At 38.9% G+C, this 21,797-nt stretch overlaps 1 protein-coding gene and 2 long non-coding RNA genes across 4 annotated transcripts; 1 reads left to right on the plus strand and 2 right to left on the minus strand.

Moving 5' to 3' along the window:
* Positions 1–6,706: 6,706 nt before the first annotated feature.
* Positions 6,707–13,206, minus strand: LOC137188156 (uncharacterized). The gene is made up of 12 exons (XM_067597630.1): positions 12,492–13,206; positions 12,236–12,339; positions 11,877–12,149; positions 11,668–11,761; positions 11,389–11,456; positions 11,022–11,240; positions 10,709–10,846; positions 10,507–10,569; positions 10,263–10,343; positions 9,888–9,968; positions 9,612–9,692; positions 6,707–9,422 (listed from the first exon to the last, which is right to left on the minus strand). Exons 1-12 carry the CDS (start codon positions 12,598–12,600, stop codon positions 9,285–9,287), a joined length of 1,449 nt encoding a protein of 482 aa, XP_067453731.1. The 5' UTR covers positions 12,601–13,206; the 3' UTR covers positions 6,707–9,284.
* Positions 13,207–13,711: 505 nt separating this feature from the next.
* On the minus strand, positions 13,712–14,578 carry LOC137188161 (uncharacterized). The gene is made up of 2 exons (XR_010929335.1): positions 14,043–14,578; positions 13,712–13,822 (listed from the first exon to the last, which is right to left on the minus strand). It is a non-coding gene; the product is annotated as an uncharacterized lncRNA (long non-coding RNA).
* A 2,378-nt stretch (positions 14,579–16,956) lies between these two features.
* Positions 16,957–20,500, plus strand: LOC137189677 (uncharacterized). Of its 2 annotated transcripts, none has more exons than XR_010929702.1 (3): positions 16,957–17,454; positions 17,960–18,041; positions 18,884–20,500. It is a non-coding gene; the product is annotated as an uncharacterized lncRNA (long non-coding RNA). The 2 variants fall into 2 exon arrangements; XR_010929701.1 differs by having other exon boundaries at positions 19,696–20,500.
* Positions 20,501–21,797: the final 1,297 nt, after the last annotated feature.

Consider the following 21,797-nt stretch of genomic DNA (forward strand, 5'->3'; position numbering starts at 1 on the left):
CTTGGAGATCTTATATTATGAAGTTGGTGACCCTTCGTTGAAAGGTGTTGCCATGGCGACGCGGCGAATTTCGATGTGACGCCATGAAATTTCAATGCCTTATAACTTGACTCCACGTGGTCTGATCTTTTCCAAATTTCATATGCTTGTTAAGAGTCCCAATCTGAACACATGTTCAGTCTCATATTTAGCGAAAGTCATAGCGCCACCTACTGGCAACAGGAAGTATCATGCGTCGTACTTTGTCTAATTACTCCTAGGAAATTTGGCTGATGCACCTGAAATTAAGTCAGCTAATAAACAAGACCTTGGTGATGCTACATTTGGCAGCTCATGACCCAAAACTGAATGCTGTTACCATGGCGACACATCCTTCGCCATGAAATATGATACTGTTTTTCAGGGAGAAGGGATTGCTCTACAGTCATGAAACTTGACACACATGTCTAGAGTGATGTCAGCTAAAATCCTATGTGGTCGCTTTGAATGGGCGTGGCAAAATGGCTCAACAGCGCCCCCTTTAAAATTTCAAAATTGCAGCCCCGCCTTCCAGATTAACGTAGAAAGATGAAATTCACAGGGCACATGTATAATGTCAACACGCACAAAAAAGCCTCATGAAGCCTTATTGTAAGTCGAACAGGAAGTCGGCCATCTTGAAAAAAATGGTACATTTTCGCCTTTTCTTGGCCATTTCGCATACCTTGTATTTTAAAGAACTCCTCCTACAGAATCCATCGTAAGGACTTAAAAATCAGTGTGTGTCATCTAGACTAGTGTATTATCATGATGGTTTGGCCGTGGCGTGGCGTTGACTTTTGATGTTTCGCCATGACAGAGGAAATTGATATAACTTGAGTGTACACGGTTGGATCTACCTCAAACTTCACAGGTTTGATATCAATCCAGGCCTGAGCATGTCTACTTTAAAATATTCATTCAGTGATGCAAACTGGCTCGATAGCGCCCCCTACAGCATTTCAACGCAGCAGTCCCAGCTGAAGGCAAAATAGTGCACAAAGGAAGTGATGTTTCTCTCCTTGATTTGTCTGAAAACAGCCTGAGTCCGGAAACATCTACAAGTCACTGACAAAAGACCTTCGACTGGGCAACACTTCGACATGCGCTGGAGGACATGCTTTTATGTAAATGTCAAATTGATCAGCAGGGCACCGCAGGGAATCGAACCCCATCCCAGTATAAACCAGGAGTAGCCATTACCGGTGCCTTTTGCTTTTTGACACTACATAGAAGGAAAAGCAAAACCTGCATTACCCACAGCATATGGCAGCATTTCATATTATGTCAAAATGACAATTATATTGTAGTTGTTCACCAAATGTCATTTGTGCATTATCAAATATTATCAATACATGTTAGACTTATAAATGCTGTTGTAATGCAGGAAAAAGGAACCCTTGTCATTTATTTTTACAACACCTAATACACAAAATGGTTAAAAATACCAGTTTCATTTCATATTTCATGCTTGGCCATAAATAAGCTTAAATAACATACAACTCATAAAGTTAAAAATCACCAAATAATGCTCACTAAAAACATACATCTACAACAGTTTGACAGTATTACTGTCCTATGTCAGAAGATATACATTTAAAAGAACAAACAACCGCCTCATGATCACTAAAATATGTTGGCAACACTACTGATTCAATTTCATAATGTGATGTTTTCACATACACATGGTCAATTAATGTGCCCTTCTCTGTTGTGGGCTGTGTAACATATTGAATGTACCCTTTGTCTGTTAGAAATTTGCAGATTGTTGATGATTTCAAGATGTCCTCATTAAAATCTCCCATGATTGCAATTGTGTTACTTTTTGGATCTAGCCAATCAACTAATTTGCCTAGATGTTCTTTAAATAAAGACATGGGATAAGATGGTGGTCGATAAATGACAGCTATTAATATGTTACATGTAACATAGTTATAAATAAAACATTCCAAATTCACATTTGTTGCTTTGATAATATTATATTCCAAATTGTCTGCACTATAAAAGCCGACTCCACCATGCTGTTGTCCTTGAAGTTCAATCAGTGCTGGATTGTTGCTATTGTAAGATAAACTTCGTGGACAACCATGAAAAGTAAAACCATCAATCTTTACAGCTTCAAATGAGGAAGCAGCAGGTAGCCATGTTTCTGTAACAGCAATACAGTTAAGCTGCAATTGCTGTGTACATAATGCCAAATCAGATACATGGTGTGTCAAATTTTGCACATTCATCAAAAATACAGTAAAACTACTTGTACTAAATTTGTGTCTAGTTATATTTTGGTTCAAGAATTGAGGCATACTCTGAATTGTATCCTGAATACCATCCTTACAATATATGGCTTTATCTTCAAAATCTTGAATCACCAAACCTGACAAACTTCTAACACGACTTAGGGCTACATATGCCTGGCCTGCAGAAAATACTTTCTTAAGAGAAACAACAGCACTATCTACAGTAATACCTTGTACTTTATGTACCGTACAAGCCCAAGCAAGTTTCAGCGGAAACTGTCGTCGCATACCACCTTTTGTTAGTAACTTTTTCTTCCTCTGGTTCAATACCGGTGGAACCAAAGAAAACTAAGCTACTCGTCGATTGTTTCCTCCTCTGCGCGCCAACATGCTCATCATCAAACTTAACATACACTTTGAGAGGAAACTTACCCTTATCTGCACCAACTATATGAGTTACAGTACCGCAAACCCCATTAACAAGACCATCTGTAACATCCACGTTTTTACACAGCATTACACGCGCATTTTCACCCAACAACAGCTGTTCAGTCAAACGTGTGTTATATGTTTTCGCATGATGTCCATTTTTCAATTCTAGTTTGCCTGTTTTCTTATTATTCACAAAATCCTGAGCATCTATCTCGACATATTCAGGACAAATGTTAAGCAGCTGTGCCAAATTATGCTCATTTACTTGTTTATTTGTAGGAAATATGTGTAAAGCTGAGCTGACTTCACCAGTTTCACAATGTTTCAATATTTGTATGTCACTGCTTAACATTGGGGTTCCTTTTGATCGAGTTCTCACCCTGTTCAATAGCTCTGCGAACACGTTATCTTTTTGCCTAACGATTTGTTTTAATTCAACGACCTTAAACAGATTAGACCACAAGCTGACACCTACATCATCTACATATAGGGGTTTCCCTTTTACTGGAGGCAACTGGAAAAAATCTCTAACAGCAACTACACTCACCAAATGGTGAGAAATCACCGGTTTGCTTAATCTGTCTTAACCTACCGTGAATGTATGACAACAACCTATGATCAACCATTGATATTTCGTCGACTATCAAAATCTGAAGATCACTATATTTAGCGCGCAAAGAATTAACTTTTTCCTCACCCAAAGGTGTGTAGGGTAAACTAACATCTTTTCCGATACTAAACGTGAGGTGAATAGTAGATGCATGCAAATTATATGCAGCAATCCCTGTAGGAGCCGTTAATAACACACTAATATTGTCTGGATGACGACACACCGTTGACAATAGCCTCATTGCCTCATATTGAATCGCTTTTATTAAATGACTTTTTCCTGTCCCTGCACCACCTGTGATGAATACATGGAAGGGATCTGGATTTTTCCCTAATACTTTCTCTAAACACCATTGTCGAATTTGATAAAAAACAGCAAGCTGTGTCTCATTCAAAGATCTAATTAAAGCCAAACCTTCACTTCTACACATGATGTTTTTTCTTTTTTCCAAATGTGCAACATGTTGACTAGTTACTGCTAAATCTGGAATATTTTCCTCATGTTCTTCCACTATCTGTTGTTTGTCTTTTTGTTCTTGGTCACACTGTACACGTTCCAACTCTTGCTCTGGGCACAACTCACACCACGCATCCTCTAATACACCATCTCTATCAATTGTATTCTGGATTTCATCCAATTCATCTGCTTTAATTTCAAAATGACTTCTATTCAAATCAAAAACTGACTTAACAGGATGTCTTGACCCATCACTAAACCTCACATGACCATTTTCGTAAAACTGTGCAAATGTCTCACAGTTTGGAGGTTTTAGCTGCACATCTGCACGATACGGCAAGAACAACTGCATTATACTTTGGTAAAACAATTCTGGATTTTTTGTCTCAGAAAAGCGCGCGTAACGAACAACTGCAGGATCTGTTCGTGTTCTTTTCGTGATAAAACCACAATCATTCTTTAATTTAATGCTGGCCTGAGATTTTTCATATTACTCAAAACACGATATTCAGATGCAAATGTTGCCATACACATGTCATTGAATACACTATCATTTGGCCTATTTTTATAACGGTCAACAAAACTAGTCATCCAAACATCTTCTGAGGTACAAGCGCGCGATCTTGCCTTTTGTTTCAACACACTCAAAGGCAAACTCATTCTAACTATATTGTCCCCTGTCGGTACAAATACAACTTTCCTCGAACATTCCTTTAAATGCATATTTGTCAATCTGTATACAGCTTCTTGAGCACACACATCTCTGTTATGCAAATACACACTGCCTAGATTTTTCAATGCCTCCTTTGCACTAACATTTCCCTCCTTAGATGCTTCTCTCTGTGCATTCCCTAACAACAATCCCATCTCTCTTTCTGCCTTAGACATATAAGAGATAATATAAACAACGCACGCATACGCATCAACAACAAATTGCAAGTCTAAATTTGATAGTGGTTTGCTATACTGATTTATCCAGACTTCATTAACTTGCCTCTTTAACACAATATGTGTATTTCTAGCTAAACACGTATATGCAGCCTCAAAAGTGACCTGATCAATCCCTACACTTTGGAATAAATGTACCACACTATCAAAACTATTCTTCTCATTGGAAAGAGCATTCTTGATTTTTGTCATTATCTCTGCTGCATGTTTTTTCTTCATGTCATTTGAAGTTTTCTGACTATGATTAACACACGTTGAAGATTTATCTGTCTCACAACTGCATGCTTTTTTGCACTCTTCATCATCTTTACGGCGACATATAAACGTTCGAGCGGATGCTGGCCTCGGAAAATTGAAACGACAAACCGTGTTTTTCTTTTTACAAGTTTTTGAATGTCGTTTTGAATGCTGCTGCACAGAAGTGACAGTTTCCAATAAAGTCTCATCTTGGGATGGCAACTCACATGTTATATATTTATCAATAAATTCAACTACTTCTTCATCTGTGTTTTTATCAATCAATGGAGCATTCTCTATCCAAAACAAACAATGCACATGGGGTGAACCGCGCTGCTGAAATTCCACTCGATAAAAGTAATCCTTAATTTTACCAATCGGATGTGATGGCGACATAAGTACCTCTCTCAAAAAAACATGCCAGCGGAAATCAAACATCCTGGCCGCAGTGACAGGATTGCAGCGTAAAAGATCACACCTGTCTGCCCACTCTAAACCTGCAGCAGTCTGTGCTCTACCTTCCTGCTTCAAAATACTATCCAGAAGATTTGTCCAGCGCATATCAGCAGAAGAAAAGGAACAAAACCAGGTAGGAACACCGAGCTGACGAACACAAGCAAGCAGATCACGCTGTGCTCCTTGCCAAAAAGCTGGGGTACCTCGAATCGGTTTAAGGAAACGATACCCATCATCAAACTCCAACAACTTTTACAAAGATTCATCATTTTTTAACATATCGTTTACCTTATTATCAGGTACGTTTTGAGACATACAGCCTTTCCCTTTTCGTAATGCTATGGATACATTAGAAACAACCTGCTCAATCTCAGACATGTACTGCGCAAAAAAGATATATTCCACATTGTGTGCAAACCTACCATCCGCATGTAGAATTCTGTTACTAAAATATCGCGACAACGTCAAACGATTTGCTCTACTTTCATGATAAGTATTAAGTCCCTGCGGAAACAACACCGGAAAGCATTTGGCTTCGTTTGCATGATCCGAAAGCAATTTTACAGGACTATTTCCTTCTGCTGGAGCAAGGTTCAATATATCATCAAAATATTGATCCAGCATTTCCTGACCAATATCCACAGGCATGAGACACGTATCCTGAAACATACAATGTTGTTGTCTATCGTGCAAAAGCTCATCTTCACAATCAACTTTACCACTTTCAACATCACCATCAGTGTCTTTCCCTAAATCACCCTCTTCCCTACAAAACTCATTTAACCAAGCTTCATTAAACTCTACATCTTTATAATGCACATTTGTCCTTTTTAAATACTGCAATGCCTGCCTTACATGCATAGTATCAACAAACTGATACTCATAATGCCCTTTATACGTTAACTTGCGTTTCAATTTTACACGCAACAAAGATCCTTCCATATTACAACGAGGCAGAACATTACTAGTCTGCACAATATTTGCTGGAACACATGTTACCGGTCCATGTACACCATTCTGTCCTCCCTTAAGTAACGCTAACATTTTCATAAATGGTATATGTAAAGAAATCAAATGCTGCTCTAAACTATTCAAACATGCCAACTCTGGTGGAATGGGATCAACTTTCAAACTGTTTATTGCACATTCAGGTGGCATTATACCTTTATTAATCTTACCATGACAAGTGTAACAAATCCACAGACAACCTCTAGCTGTATCCAACAACTGACATGGCTTTTCACAGTCCTTATTACATTTGTGTAAATACACTTCAGTGATACATTTATCTGCAAATGATGCTACTGCTTCATTCTTGTTATAAAAATCCCTCTTACAATTCAAAACCTGATGTCTAAACAACAATCTATGACAGACGCAACACACAAACTCTGGCCCATCCTTTACTTTAGCCAAAAACTGCTCCATAACAAAATCAAACTGCTCCGCCTTTTCTTTCAATTGTTGCCTCTTCACTTTGTTGGCTGCTAAAACACGCTTCTTATGGTCAGCATTTCCATAATATCTCGCTTTAGTCATGGCTTTTACACTTTGTCTATGCAACATATCTCTCCTATATTTGCTTACACTCATTTCCTTAACTTTCTCCCTATGCAACAAATTTTTCTGATATTTCCCGATACTCATTATCTTAACTTTCTCCCTATGCAACAAATTTTTCTGATATTTCCTGATACTCATTATCTTAACTTTCTCCCTATGCAACAAATTTTTCTGATATTTCCTGATACTCATTATCTTAACTTTCTCCCTATGCAACAAATTTTTCTGATATTTCCCGATACTCATTATCTTAACTTTCTCCCTATGCAACACATTTTTCTGATATTTCACTTTAATCTTTTCCTTACGTTTCTCCCTATGCTGCACACTTTCCTGATATTTCTTTTTCATTTGTAGATACTTTTTCTTTATAAAATACTTAGAAATAGCATTATTTGTTGCTGTACTCTGTTCCTGGACTTTCTGATCGCTCTTACTTGTGTTCTCTGTCACAGCGCTAACCCATGAACATTCCTCTGCACTCTGCCGTCTCAAATTGTACACTTTGGACTCAGACCTGTTCAACTTGCAGCTACCATAACAACTATGGAGTTCAGGCTGATGAACACAAACAACACTTTCATAATGGTTACCATTACAATTTTCTAAGTAGATCCCCTGTTTTGAAAAACACCTATATTTGCAACTATATTCTAGCCATCGATCATCATGATAAGTAAAGATATTAACTCCTAAACAATCTGCTGCTGCCTGTATTTCAACCTCAGTTGCCCAACTGCCAACATATCGCATTTTTGAACTTTTAATGTATTCTACCACTGAAGAATATTCACTTCTCAAGATACTTTTATAGTCCGCAGCATTACTCTCTAATTGTTTCACAACAGCAAGTCTAATTTTCCTATGGTTCTTTTGTGTTCCACTAACAGCTTGGGAAATCGCTCTAAAGAAACAGTTACCGTCAGCCACTATTTTCTCATTCTTACACGGCGTTCCCAACAGACCAACTTCTGTAGGCATTGGTGCATCATATTTCTCAAACTCTACATTAAACTGTGTACATAAAGCCTGCGCAACATCTTTACAAATGGGATCAAACCACAGCTTTTTCGAAGTTACATCACTGACAAACACAACATCTGAATTCACTACAGCCACATTATTCCTTTTCATTTTCTTAGCAGCACAAGTTTGCCCTGTAATCTTACGCTTCGTACCTCGGTCAACTTTACTTCCTGAAGGAATACCACATACCAGCGATGAACCGAAAGCCATGGATGCAGTTTCACAAGTCGTGACAGTGTCAGTACACTTTGTTGTTCTCAACTCAGACTTACTGCCCCCGCAAATGACACGAACACCAGCAATCTCATATGGTCTGTCATTTTGAGTGAGAGATGTAGACAAATTGCATATGAAACTGTACACCTCTTTAAGACAACTAAAATATACAACAACACTATTACCGTTAGGATCTGGCATTCCAGCAGCACTGCGCGCATGGGAATCAACAACCGCATAGCGTCCGTTTTGACAAATGACTGCACACGTGGTACCACACAATGTTAGCAAACATGTATCATATTTCTCAAACATGTTTTTCAAGCTATTTTGTAGAGACATGAATATGCCAGCCTGAATAAACTCTCCATCAACCACACTGACATCACCCGATACATAGTCACCATAACGAAACTCAAAGTTATGTCCATCTATAACCGAGTGCTTTGGTAAATCAGGAACACACAAGAATTTAGATGATCCACTAATCTTCTTGTTGTCTCTCAAAGACGTGTACAACTGATCACCTAAAACTACGACCCTGTCTAGATCTTTTACCTGCCATGCAAAAACACTGTCAACCGCATGTTTTGCCAGACTTACCAAACCAACAGCCATACATTGGAATCCCCCATATTTAAAGCGATTACTACCCTGATGATACGAACCTGTTACACTATGTTGAACATGGCTAGAAGTACCAGCTACTACAGAAGACCATAATACGCTGGAGCTAGGGCTAGCCTTGCTCTTCACCTTACCAGATCCTGATGAGTGCTGATGATGAAGACTCTCCTTGTCCGGCATCTGTAATAAAGATAAATGGAGATTTTGATCAGTGCGCTCCCATCATCATCCTCATCAGAAATAGACAAAACAAAACACTCTCGATCACAGACTGTATTACACCTTTAGTTAGTCTTCATCTAGTTAGGTGTATTTATTGAGTTCAACAAAAAAGGCTGGTTACTATTTCCATGTTTACACTTGATTTCATCTAGACTATATTACGTTTCCAAAGTGCAACTACTACTACTACTACTACAAATAATAACAAAACTGTTTTCAATCATGCATATACTACACTAACAATAGCATAGCTGATGACTAGATTCAAAAACATTCAGACTAAGAGCACAAACCTCCTCTGTTCCAACCAATTGAATGGGACTGGTAGGTGCATCATGGGAAAACACCTCCACAACACAAGGGGTTCCCTCCTCCTATAAAAACAAAATACCACATGAAAAAACACAATGTATAAACTGCATAGACATGGGGCTTTAATGCTACAAAAAATATCAATTTGTAATTATCATTTATACTACATGAACAGTGACAATAAAGTAGCTTCACTAACTCCATTACAAGAAAACAGAACGAAACAGAAAATTTTCATTCAGAGCACCTACCTCCTCGCCTGCAGCCACTGTCTTGACACTGGTAGGTGAATCCTGGGAAAACACCTCCACAACACAAGGGGTTGCCTCCTCCTACAACACAAAAAACAAAATACCCCATGAAAAAACACAATGTATAAACTGCATAGACATGGGGCTTTAATGCTACAAAAAATATCAATTTGTAATTATCATTTATACTACATGAACAGTGACAATAAAGTAGCTTCACTGACTCCATTACAAGAAACCAGAACGAAACAGAAAATTTTTAGTGAGAGCACCTACCTCCTCGCCTGCAACCACTGTCTTGACAATGGTAGGTGAATCCTGGGAAAACACCTCCACAAAACAGGGGGTTGCCTCCTCCTACAACACAAAAAGCAAAAACAAAATAAAATTAAACAAAATGAATGAACCACATTACTAAAATACTTCCTTGCAAGTCTGCTGTGACACAAAATATCTTCTGGCTTCTAGTGCAAGAACAAAACATCCTTTATAAACATTAGGTCTGTATTATACAATTTGCTTCGACTTTACAGATATACAATGCGTATAACTAATCCATGTTTTTTTATATGCAACCTTATAGGCTACCAATTTAAACTAGACTTGCATGATTGTAAATAATGCTGAAGTGTAAAATACATTCACACAAACCTCCACCGGCAGAACGTCTTTCACAGGACAGCCAGGTGAGGCCTCACAAGACACGAGCTGGGTGCCAGGTTTAGCCACAACCTAGGAAGGAAACACAATTGAAAGAACTGTATAAATGTACTTTATCATTGTTTCACAATTACTCCCTGAATATTACAAACAGGTAAATATGTCATTACTATCTTCTCAAACTATACAAAAGAAAAATGTAAATATAACATTTAAAAAAAGAAAAGTTACCAACCTGCTGCTGTCCACGTTTCCTTTTTGAGGCAACAGCTTTCTGCCGGCGGACCACATTTGGCTTCTAATGTAAGACAAAAACATTTTAAATACAAATACAAATTTGGGGCATAAGTAAATTCATACAATATAACAGTCCCATTCTGTGTCTAGACAAAACACTTATAAAAAGGCCTCACAAATACAATTTGAATGCAAATTACCAGTTTGCCTTGTGGAACAGCCGTGCACACAGGGCTAGGGAGATGCGATGGGACAGCTTTGTCCATCGCATCCAACACGGCACTGCTGAAACGGACGGGATTCAGCGGGATGAAACACTTGACTGATGTTTCATCTGCCTGTGGAAAACAAAAGAACAAGACCATTGTTGCAAATGTATCTTGAAAATAAGCCAAAACATGCACACAGGTACAGCAACAAATGGATATCACTTTGTCCGCACAGTGTTACACTAGTCAGGAAAAATCTTCCACTCCAAAAACTAAAACACACATACAATATGCAATGTCTCACCTTCCTGCCCTTGCTGACAACTGTCCAGTCAAAAGGGTTTGACGGACGCGGCACAGGTGCTTCTCCCTTCACCACCACCTTTGGTACAAAGGTTCTCCCAGGGGGTGAAGTCCTGAGAGGAACCTGGGGCGTAGGTGGTGGTGTCTCCAATAGCTGATAAGCAGACATCCAGATCAGCTGAGAGAGGATCGCCATACCGCCAGCATCACTCAGGTGGACCTGCAAAATATAAGCAATAAATAACATTTTACAAAACAGAAGTTTTCATGTCTGTATGAATCTACAATGAATTGCACTTTAAAAATCAACTAAACTTGAGTATAGTAAGTTTTTCATTGGCAATCTTATCAGATATTGTTCTACTTACGCCATCTCTGCTCCACAAGTCCAGGCGATCCAAGGGGAAGTGCTCAGCGGTGGGAAAGTATCTGATACCTAAAAAAAAAAAAAAAAAACAACAACACTGAAACAAAAAACTCACACACACACACACATCATGAAACAGTGAAATATCTACATATATTAATTTGTCACTTTATATCATATTAACTGAATGAATTCTTTGATTCCTATAATCAGATAGGCCAAAAAGAAATCATCTGTTATACATATCAAAACTAACACTAAAACTTTCTTTTCAACTTACCCATGCTGGCTGCCACACGATGGAACTCTTGCCGCATGAGTTCCTGAATACCCAGGTCTGCATTCAGGCGAGGTGTGAAATCCTGGACAAAGACCTATACAAAACAAAAGTATTTCCATAATGATGAAAATTATTGTATACAATTTTCACCAGGTAACCCAATCAAATAATGCGTAGTACCAAAGACTATTTACTACTATAAAGCATACCGTTGTCCAAAGACTGCACGCGCTGCGCAGGAACTGTCGAAAGTCAGCTCCCGCCTCATCAACCGTCCTGCTGGCGGTCAGGTTGTTGCTGGGGGCCATCACACAGACTGCGTCGGGTGTCCGAGGTACAGCAGCATGCAACATCTCGGTCCTCAACTCAGACGCACAGGCCCCCGGGGTCGACATGAAGCCAAAGGAGAGGCGTCCCTCTGGCATCTTCACAAATCCATCTACCATGGCCCGTAGATGGGAGGCTCCAATGACAAGAACGAACTGGAACAACAAACAATTTAATCAATTACAATCAATAACAACTCTTTACATCAAAGGTTTTTTATTAAACTCTGAACCAATAATACCTTCTTGTCAGGATCCTCAGGTGGAATGACCAATTTGTGACTGCGCCCAGTCAAAGCAGAAATTGGCCACTTCTTCACCTTATGACGAAAACCTGTGCCCTCACCTGTTTATAAAAACACAACAACCCCACAAAAAGTTCAATTAAAAATTTGGAACAAACAAATGCATGGAAACATACATTACAATCATACTACAACTATGTAATGCATATACATATAAGAAAAAGCTGTACTGAAAAAACTGTTGAATACATACGGGCACAGGTGCCAGTGGAAGGCCGCTGAGGTCCGGAAACCACAAGACGGCGCTCCGCCATGCTCTGCCTGGCTGCCTGAGAACGGCGAAAGGACTTGTTGCGAGGCATCTGAAAATATGCAGACACAACTGGTTAATTTACATTATGACGCTGTGCTATATGACATTACTAAACACTTCTAACACACAATAGAGGTACTATTACATTTTTTCATACATCTAACATATCATTTACAATGGCGGGAAAATATTTCAAATTATTGTTTTCTGTAATAGACAGACCACGCGCGCCAACCCACACACACACACACACACACACACACACACACACACTTTATCAATGAAAGAAACTTGGCCACAAGGGATATATAATTTCTGACAAAATAACATGGTTAATATAAGGGACTCCGACGATGTGTACAAGTTTACAGACCATAGACTAAGAAAAAGTGGCTATATTTGGTTGATAGGATGGCGTTAATCATAGCTAGTTTAGCAGAGTGCTTTGACAATCTATGTTTAACAATACAAATAATAATGCTAAAGCTAAATTTCGATGGTGGGAGTGCAGCTATCCGTTAACACAAAACGTACGTTACTCATAGGACAACGTTTGAAATTACCATACTCGAAACATAAAAAAACACTGTTCCTAAAGCTATAATTGACTTCACACAGGAGCTAATGATACACATGAGGATAAAATGATAATGAGCCACAATAGGTTGTAATGAAATAGTTGTAATGAACTGCTACATTTAAAATTAATCAGTACTTTACAAATAAACTGAGTATTAATGCTTCAAGAGGTAATATGTTGAAACAAAAAAGACAGAAACCAATACTGACCTGGTTAGATAAAAAATATTGAAAATAACATAAAAATGGATATTAATAAGTAATTACTCACGTTACTCTAACAACTAAATTGCTCCATTTCATGAATTTTTACAGATTAATCTATGTTGTGAAAATAATCATAAAGCTATAAATAAAACAATATAATGTTTTATTTTTGAACAGAGAAGTGACTGTGTACCAATAAAACCCAAATATGGAGCTGGTACATAGTATAACTTTATTAAAATTTACCTATTAATAATATTGTGGGTGGAGGGGGTTCTTCTGCATTGACAACAGAATAACACACACTTCAAGGGGCACCTGTTAAATAATATTGTGACTAATACACCTGATAACAGTCAATCAACAACCACAAGAACATTTGAAAAAACTTTATTTGAACAAAACCAACAAAAAAATTTTTTTTAAAAATTATGAGGTGGAGGGTTCCTCTTCCTCTTCCTCTTCCTCTGGAGGAATGGCAGCATCTGCAGACATGGTAGACAAAAATATTAAAACAGTCATTGTGACAATAACACTTTATGACATAAATTCTTTTGAACTATATATATATATATATATATATATATATATATATATATATATATATATATATATATATATATATATAATGCATATGAATATAAAACATGCAATGGTACTCAATAACATCTACAATAGCCTCTCCACAACTGAACAAACAATTACCATCTTTAATAAAACAGGCACACGCCCGCTCCACCTCCAACTGCTCCTGCAGTTCCTTTATTTGCTGCTGCGCATGGAGCAGCTGCAGTTGAAGCTGATGCTTCTGCTGCTGCTCCATGCGCAGCTTCATCTCGGCCGCCCGGCGAAGACGAATCTCTTTTGCGATCTTGTGGCAGACTCGGCCATGTACCCCGACGCTCTGCTCATATAGCTGGCGTCGGGGCACTGCCTCGTCGTTGCATGAATACTGTGAACAGATAAACACATGCTGATTTGAATCCAATTACTTGATAACATTAAAAAAAAATAAACAATAGCAAGGTAAAAATCACACCTTGATTTAAAAAAAAAAAAAGTATTTGCCGGTTTTATAAAGTATTATGTACATGGAATTTGATTTGTATGAGCATAACATTGTATTTTTCCATATTATCATGTCGATATTATTTTCCAAATACCATATTTATTTTTCCGAGGTGTTTTGTCCAACTCATAAAGAATCTCATAAATACTCTCTACACAAAAACTACCACATTAATCACATTAATCACTTCCTGCCGGAGCTGCTCCATCTCAGCATCATCAGTTTTCGTGAATTTCGAGGGTGATGCCTCAGCCATCTGCGCAACAACATAAAACCCGACACAATAATTAAACTACAAACAACAAAGATAAATACTTAATTAATAACCACATACTATGGAAAGAAAACAAAACAAAAATATCACATCATATCATATATCATATAGATATAGCACATTTTTAATTCAGAGAAAAAGTAATTAATTGTGCAACTACAAGCCTGTATATGCTTTTACACTTAAATTACACTTAAATAAATCGTAATTTCATAAGGCGTATAAACAATTACTATCTCTGCTGAATTTTGCTATCATTTCAAGTCGCCTTCTCGCTACTTCGCTACTCTTTAGTACTTTCTGAACGCGGCAGACGCTGCCCATCCCCCACCCCACCATTTGTGCAGAGCTGCAGAGCAGCGAAACACAGCAATGACAAGTTGAGAATTAACTATGACCAAAGCTTTGCAAATAAAAATCCAAGAACAGTACTTTATTACAAAGTAACTGAAAAGCAATGAAGAGACTCAAAACTAATAAAGATATTGTCATAAAAGGTTTAATTTACGTATTACGAAATAAAAAATATAGCATAATATGTGTAATAGTAAACATGTTCTATCGTCACAAGACATATTTCGTCATGTAACATATCCCGAACTCATATTTCCTATTAAAAATGACAAGTGAAAACACAGTAGAAGAGATGCTGACCTTCAGCTTGCTTAAGTGGATCTGGTTGCCCGGCTATTTTTTTTTTACACATACTCCAGGTAGCCCCGCCCCTACTCTGCCTCTGATTGACTAAGGTTAAATCGGAACATAACATGTCGACCAATCCTCATCCTCTTAATAAAGCATGGACGCTACATGAGAATGACACATGATCAAAAGCCGTTGCCATGGCAACACATCAATAGCAGCAATCAATTCCTTGTTTCAGCGACAAGGAATGGCCAACAGTCACGAAACTTGACACATGTCTGAAGAGACACAAAATTACATTTTGTATGAGTCATTGACATGTATGACACAAAATAACTCAAAAGTGCCCCATAAAAAATGTCTAAATTGAAGCCCAGCCTTAAAGATTAACATAGAAAATGAAATTCACAGGGCATATGTAATTTATTCACACGCACAAAAAGCATCCAACAAGAAGTCCACCATTTTGAAAAACTTTTTCACTGCCATTTGTCATGCCTTGTATTTTAACAAACTCCTCGTACGGAATTTGTCGTAAGGACTTCAAAATCAGTGTGCGTCTTCAACAGGAAGTTACATGTTTTTACGCTCTGACGCCCTGTGATTAGGACGGTGATCGAATCCAGCTGAAATTTACTCAGGAAACTCTCAAGACCTTGGAGATCGTATATTATGAAGTTGGTGACACTTCGTCGAAAGGTGTTGCCATGGCGACGCAGCGAATTCCGATGTGTCGCCATGACATTTCAACGCCTTATAACTTCACTCCACGTGGTCTGATCTTTTCCAAATTTCATATGCTTGTTAAGAGTCTCGGTCTGAACACATGTTCAGTCTCATATTTAGCGAAAGTCATAGCGCCACCTACTGGCAACATGAAGTAACACATGTCGTACTTTGTCTAATTACTCCTAGGAAATTTGGCTGATGCACCTGAAATTAAGTCAGCTAATAAACGAGACTTTGGTGATGCTACATTTGGCAGCTCATGACCCAAAACTGAATGCTGTTACCATGGCGACACATCCTTCGCCATGAAATACAATACTGTTTTACAGGGAGAATGGATTGCTCTACAGTCACGAAACTTGACACACATGTCTGGAGAGACACCAGCTAAAAACCTATGTAGTTCCTCTTAATGGGCGTAACAAAATGGCTCAACAGCGCCCCCTTTAAAATTTCAAAATTGAAGCCCCGCCTTCCAGATTAACGTAGAGAGATGAAATTCACAGGGCACATGTATAATGTCAAGACGCACAAAAAAGTCTGACGCCTTATTGTAAGTTGAACAGGAAGTCGGCCATCTTGAAAAACTGGTCAATTTTCGCCTTTTTTTGGCCATTTCGCATACCTTGTATTTTAACGCACTCCTCCTACAGATTTCATCGTAAGGACTTCAAAATCAGTGTGTGTCATCTACAGTAGTGTATGATCATGATGGTTTGGCCGTGGCGTGGCGTTGAGTTTTGATGTTTCGCCATGACAGAGGAAATTGATATAACTTGAGTGTACATGGTTGGATCTGCCTCAAACTTTACACAACAAGTCACTGACAAAAGCCCTTCGACTGAGCGTCACTTCGACATGCGCTGGGGTGCGAGGGCCCGATCATCGCTGCTTGCAGCTTTAATTTTTTTTAAAATTTTCGCATGATATTTCATCACTAAAGTCACTTCTGATCAATTCTGAGGCGAGAAGTCAACTGTATATATTTCAAATATCGACAGTTTATGAAATTTGATGGCAAATCAAAAATTTGCTCAAACGTTTTCGGAGTTGAGAAGCTGCACAGACTGGCTTGCCAGCCAGCCAATCTGCTCACTGACCCGTCTTGTTTCATTTTCCTCCTTCCCCTGAGTCTAGACACAAAATGATATAATGGCAGGAGAAAGCCAGGCCCACAACTGTAAGTTGGCACCACTGTTACATTACATTCATTTTTGAGAAAAAGTACTGGTAAACAGTACTACTACCGCTGTTATTATTTCATTACATTCAGAGTAATGTTGTAACAATTTTTACTTAAATCAAGGGACATCTGAGGAAACCAGATTGCTAATCAAATGGCGAGCAGCAAACGAAAGCCTTTTCACAGGTCGGAGGAATTCCTCCAAAAACGGATGGGAGTGAGGATGCCTTTTGTGTCTTTGCAAGCCATCGGTGGTGGTTGATTGGTGTGTTTAGTTGTGTCAAAGTTGCCAGCCTCTTAGAAAATTTTGATGCATCAAAAAAGAAAGAAACAACTGGATACTATAAAGTTCAGAAAGCAAATATTATAAAACTAGTAATCAAAGAAGTTGTGTAAATTGTAATCTGGTTAATTTACATGACTTAAAGTGGGCTGTAGCGCAGTATCAAACGGTGTAAAGTACTAGTGACAGGCAAAAGAAATAGCACGTGACAATTATGATGTAGTTATCAACTTAACACCATTACTAATACTACTACTAACATTAACAATAATAACTTATTTACTTATTACACCAAAGTGCAATACTGCCTTTATACTGAATTTCTGCATTGTCATACCATAACTACATCATAATCAAGTCTCCCTCAGCTTGTGTGTTATTCACAGTAATATGATGTTTAAGTTGTCTCTATTTTTTTTTTTTTTTTTGCTTTGTCCAGAGTCTTTGTGAACAAGTCAGGCTTGGCTATCACAGCCAAACAGGCCATGAAGAAATGAAATAATCTAAAGGAGAAATACAAGGTAATCTACCACTGTATCTGCTTTTCAATATGCAACTATTTTGACTAGTGGGGAAAACTTATTATACAGATGCAGTGGATGCAAGAACAAATAACTTGTTTAACAGTAAGTGTGCTAAAATTGTAAATTAAACAACATATTCTAACTTTTGTTATTTTGTAAGTGTGGAATTCATCAGCTCAAAAAAGTCAAGCTGGAAACAAATATTGTTATTGCACAGTACCTTTGGCATCAGTAGTACCTCATTTTTGCAAGACATCTTAAAATAACTGTTGTATAATGACTTGACATGAAATGAATTTAAGCAGCATAGTGTTGCAATAAACATATTAGATAATTTGTGAAGCCTTTAAACTGCGGGAACATTTTGGGACTGTAAATATGTTCAACATAAGTTTTCAAAGCGTTCATTCATTAATACGTTACTTTTAGGAACTTAAGGATCCTCCGACAGGGAAAGGGGTGGAGGCAGGTGGAGTTACTGCTGCCACCTGGCAGTGGTATAATCAGATGGATGCTGCACTCCAGGGGCAGCACTCAACCAGTCCGCCCCTGAAATGGTCCTGTCAAGGGTGTTGAGCAGGGATATTTTCAGAGACTTACAGGAGGTGATGGTGGGATCATCAGAATCTGTATGACCCACAGTTGAGAGCACAACACTTTTTGTTTGCATTTATTGATTCATTGATTTTAATTACCTGTTCAGCGGGGAAAGTTCACAGTTGTCATAGCAAAAACTCTCCCCCTCAGCATACTCTGAGAGGCACTCTGTGCATTGGACGGGTCTGCTTCAGAACTCAGAGTGGTGTGATGAGCAGCTGATGCTACTTATCCTCCTTGAGGTTGGACAGGCCAAGCCAGAGATGCCTGTGTCCGCCCTGCTCTGCATACATGGAGCGGCTGCTGTTAATGGTGAACGCCTGCAGCATACAAAGAGGAGCTGCCGCTGTGGTCTGGACCTCAACGGTTTCCCCCGCCATCAATTCAGTCCACTGGTGGGTCAGTCGGTCCAGTGTTGGCAGGTGTTTACTGGTCACGGGATGAGTCCACCCGCAGCCTGTGGGATGACCATATGGGACATGAAATCCTCCAGGCCAACATGTCCCACTGTAAATTCCAATTTATCAACTCCAAGTTGTGCTTTGATGACCGGCTTTCACAGGCTGCATGCCAGAGAGACAACAAACTTGCTGCCCTTTCACCGCTGTGGGAGAAGTGGGTGGAACAACTTCCTCTTCTCTTCAACTCGGGCCAGGATATTTGTGTGAATGAACAGCTGGTGCAGTTCAAAGGTCACTTCAAATTCCAACAATACACGCCAAACAAACCGGGGAAGTACGGGATCAAGATTTGATGTCTGCACATCATATGCCTGAAATATGCAGGTTTACAGCGGGAAAAAAAGACGGATGTCCGGTGGAGTTGAACCAGGGGAGGAGAGTTGTTTTGCTGACAGACAGTGACATGTGATAACTTCTTTACATCTTATGCACTGGTGGAAGAGCTCCACACACTTAGTGAATATATGTGCTTGTCTGAGATATATTGAATGCTTTTATTATTCAGTATTTTTTGCATTTATACAAAAATGAATGATATTTGGGTGTGATGAGGAAGAATATTTGTATTCATTCATTTTTTTTTTCTTTTGCAGGTTGTCAGCACCTACAGCTGCAAGAGAAGGACCTGTATGTGGCCACTGGCCCTGTTCTCCTGGACGTCTCTGCATTCAACTCATTCATGTTGTGGATGGCTGTGGATCCCTTCTGGCACCAGGGCGACTTACAAATGCCAACTTTTCTTGCAGGAGCTGGGAAGAATGCTGGTGCAACATCGGCAGCAGCTCCCCTGCACACCAAGCTCCGCTGCCATGGTGACAGAAGCAAGGAGAGGACAGCGGGGACCCAGACAGCTCCCCAACCCCCCAAAATGAGGAGATGGTGCGTGTTTTGCACCAACCATAGGAAGAAGATTGCCAACACCTGTTGCAAGTGTGGCAAGTATATTTGCCAAGCTCACACATCTCACTACTGCAGCTCCTCCTGTATTTATGCTGTATTTCTAGAACAAAATGAGGTAATATGCTCTTAGAAAGTAAAAGCTTTGAAGGGTAATAGGACACTTTAGGTGCACTACAGGTTAACAGGTCAGATTCTTTACTTTAATCTTGTACTGCATAAAAAATAATAATGCACAAATATCAATGTTGTTGCTAAACATTGACATATCCCAGACTGTAATGTTTTTGAAAAAAATCCCCTCTTGCCTTTAGTATGTTGAAAATATTTAAATTTTTGTGTTTTTTCTCTTACAAAATTTAGTGGTATCGTCACAAAAACTGGCATTTAAAGAGTTAAAATGAGTGAATATTTGGTAGTTATGATCAGGACTGAAGTTGGTTACAAATAATGAACTCAGTCAAAGTGGAAAAAAAAAATTCCTCTCCACAGGCTATTTGGACTCTTACCTCTTTTTCCCCTCTCTACATTGTGCATCCCTAGCATTTGCAATACTGCCGACTTAACTTTGTAAAGTGTTCAATGCAAGATTACATGCCAAAAAACTGATTGCCACTAACCTCTTTAAGTGAAGAAGACTGTAGGGTATTATACCTACTTTTATTAATCAGTTCACCTCGTAATAACCAGGGCACCACCTCCTTTTATGTTCACTTGTGCCAGGAGGAGACACAGAAAGAGTATCAATTAAAATGACACCAACTCTTTCATCACAGCAGCAGATGAAGAGCAGGAGAGGTTTGTTTATCCTGCTCAGTGGTAGCGCTGTCCTCAGAGGAACCACTGATGACTCAGCGGGCTGTCTGCTGCGTCCAGTACAGTGAGTGAGTCGGCTTTGCAGCTGAGACATCAGCTGTTTAGTTACAGCTCCCCAGCGGATGTTTTCTGCTCGTGGGCGTTGCAGGTGCTGTGAGGCTGAGTTGATACGGTTGTCTCTGGGAATAGCAAGTGGAAGATGTCTTTGTCCGTGGAAGAGTGGGTCATTTACGTTGAAGCCTCCTTGACTGACTAACTTTCTTACTAAAATAACTCAAAAAATAACTTGGCCAGCTGAACGAAACTACCAAAACCATTCACAACTTCTGCCTCACCATCAACAACTCTGTCTCACTCCCCACACATCTGCAACCTCGGAGTCATTTTCGACAGCAACCTTTGAACACCACGTCAATCTAATCACCAAAACTGCCTTTTTCCACCTAAGAACATCTCGTCTCCGCCTATCACTCTCCTTCTCTGCTGCTGAAACTTTGATCCATGCTTTCATAACATCCAGAACTGACTACTGCAACAGCATTCTTCATTTTTCAAGTCTGTGTGCAACCTCTGAGAGGTCACAGGTGTCAGGCTAAAGTCATTAGCTCATCACGCTGTCCTTCCGAAGCAGACTGGCCAATATAGATGCACTACTTACACCACATCCTGCCCACTGGATTTGTGATTAATGCACAACCAAAACATTTTGAATCACAAAAGTTTGATTTGCAACCAAAAAACAAAAACTGCACAAAGAACAAAGCTTGTAAGAGTCCATTCAAAACTTTGTAAACTCCAAGCAAAGGGGAAATGTTTTGTGATGGTTTTTGGTTTGAAATAATGAGGTTGGAAATGCTTTCAATGAATTTGTATTTGATCTCAAAACAGGTTTTTGCTTGCAATTAAATATTTGATTGCAACTAAATATTGTTTGCAACGCCAAAGATTTTCTCTCAAATATTTTATGTTTGAAGACAAACTA

This window comes from Thunnus thynnus, chromosome 1 (genome assembly GCF_963924715.1).
Source record: "Thunnus thynnus chromosome 1, fThuThy2.1, whole genome shotgun sequence".
Classification (NCBI taxonomy): Eukaryota; Metazoa; Chordata; class Actinopteri; order Scombriformes; family Scombridae; genus Thunnus; species Thunnus thynnus.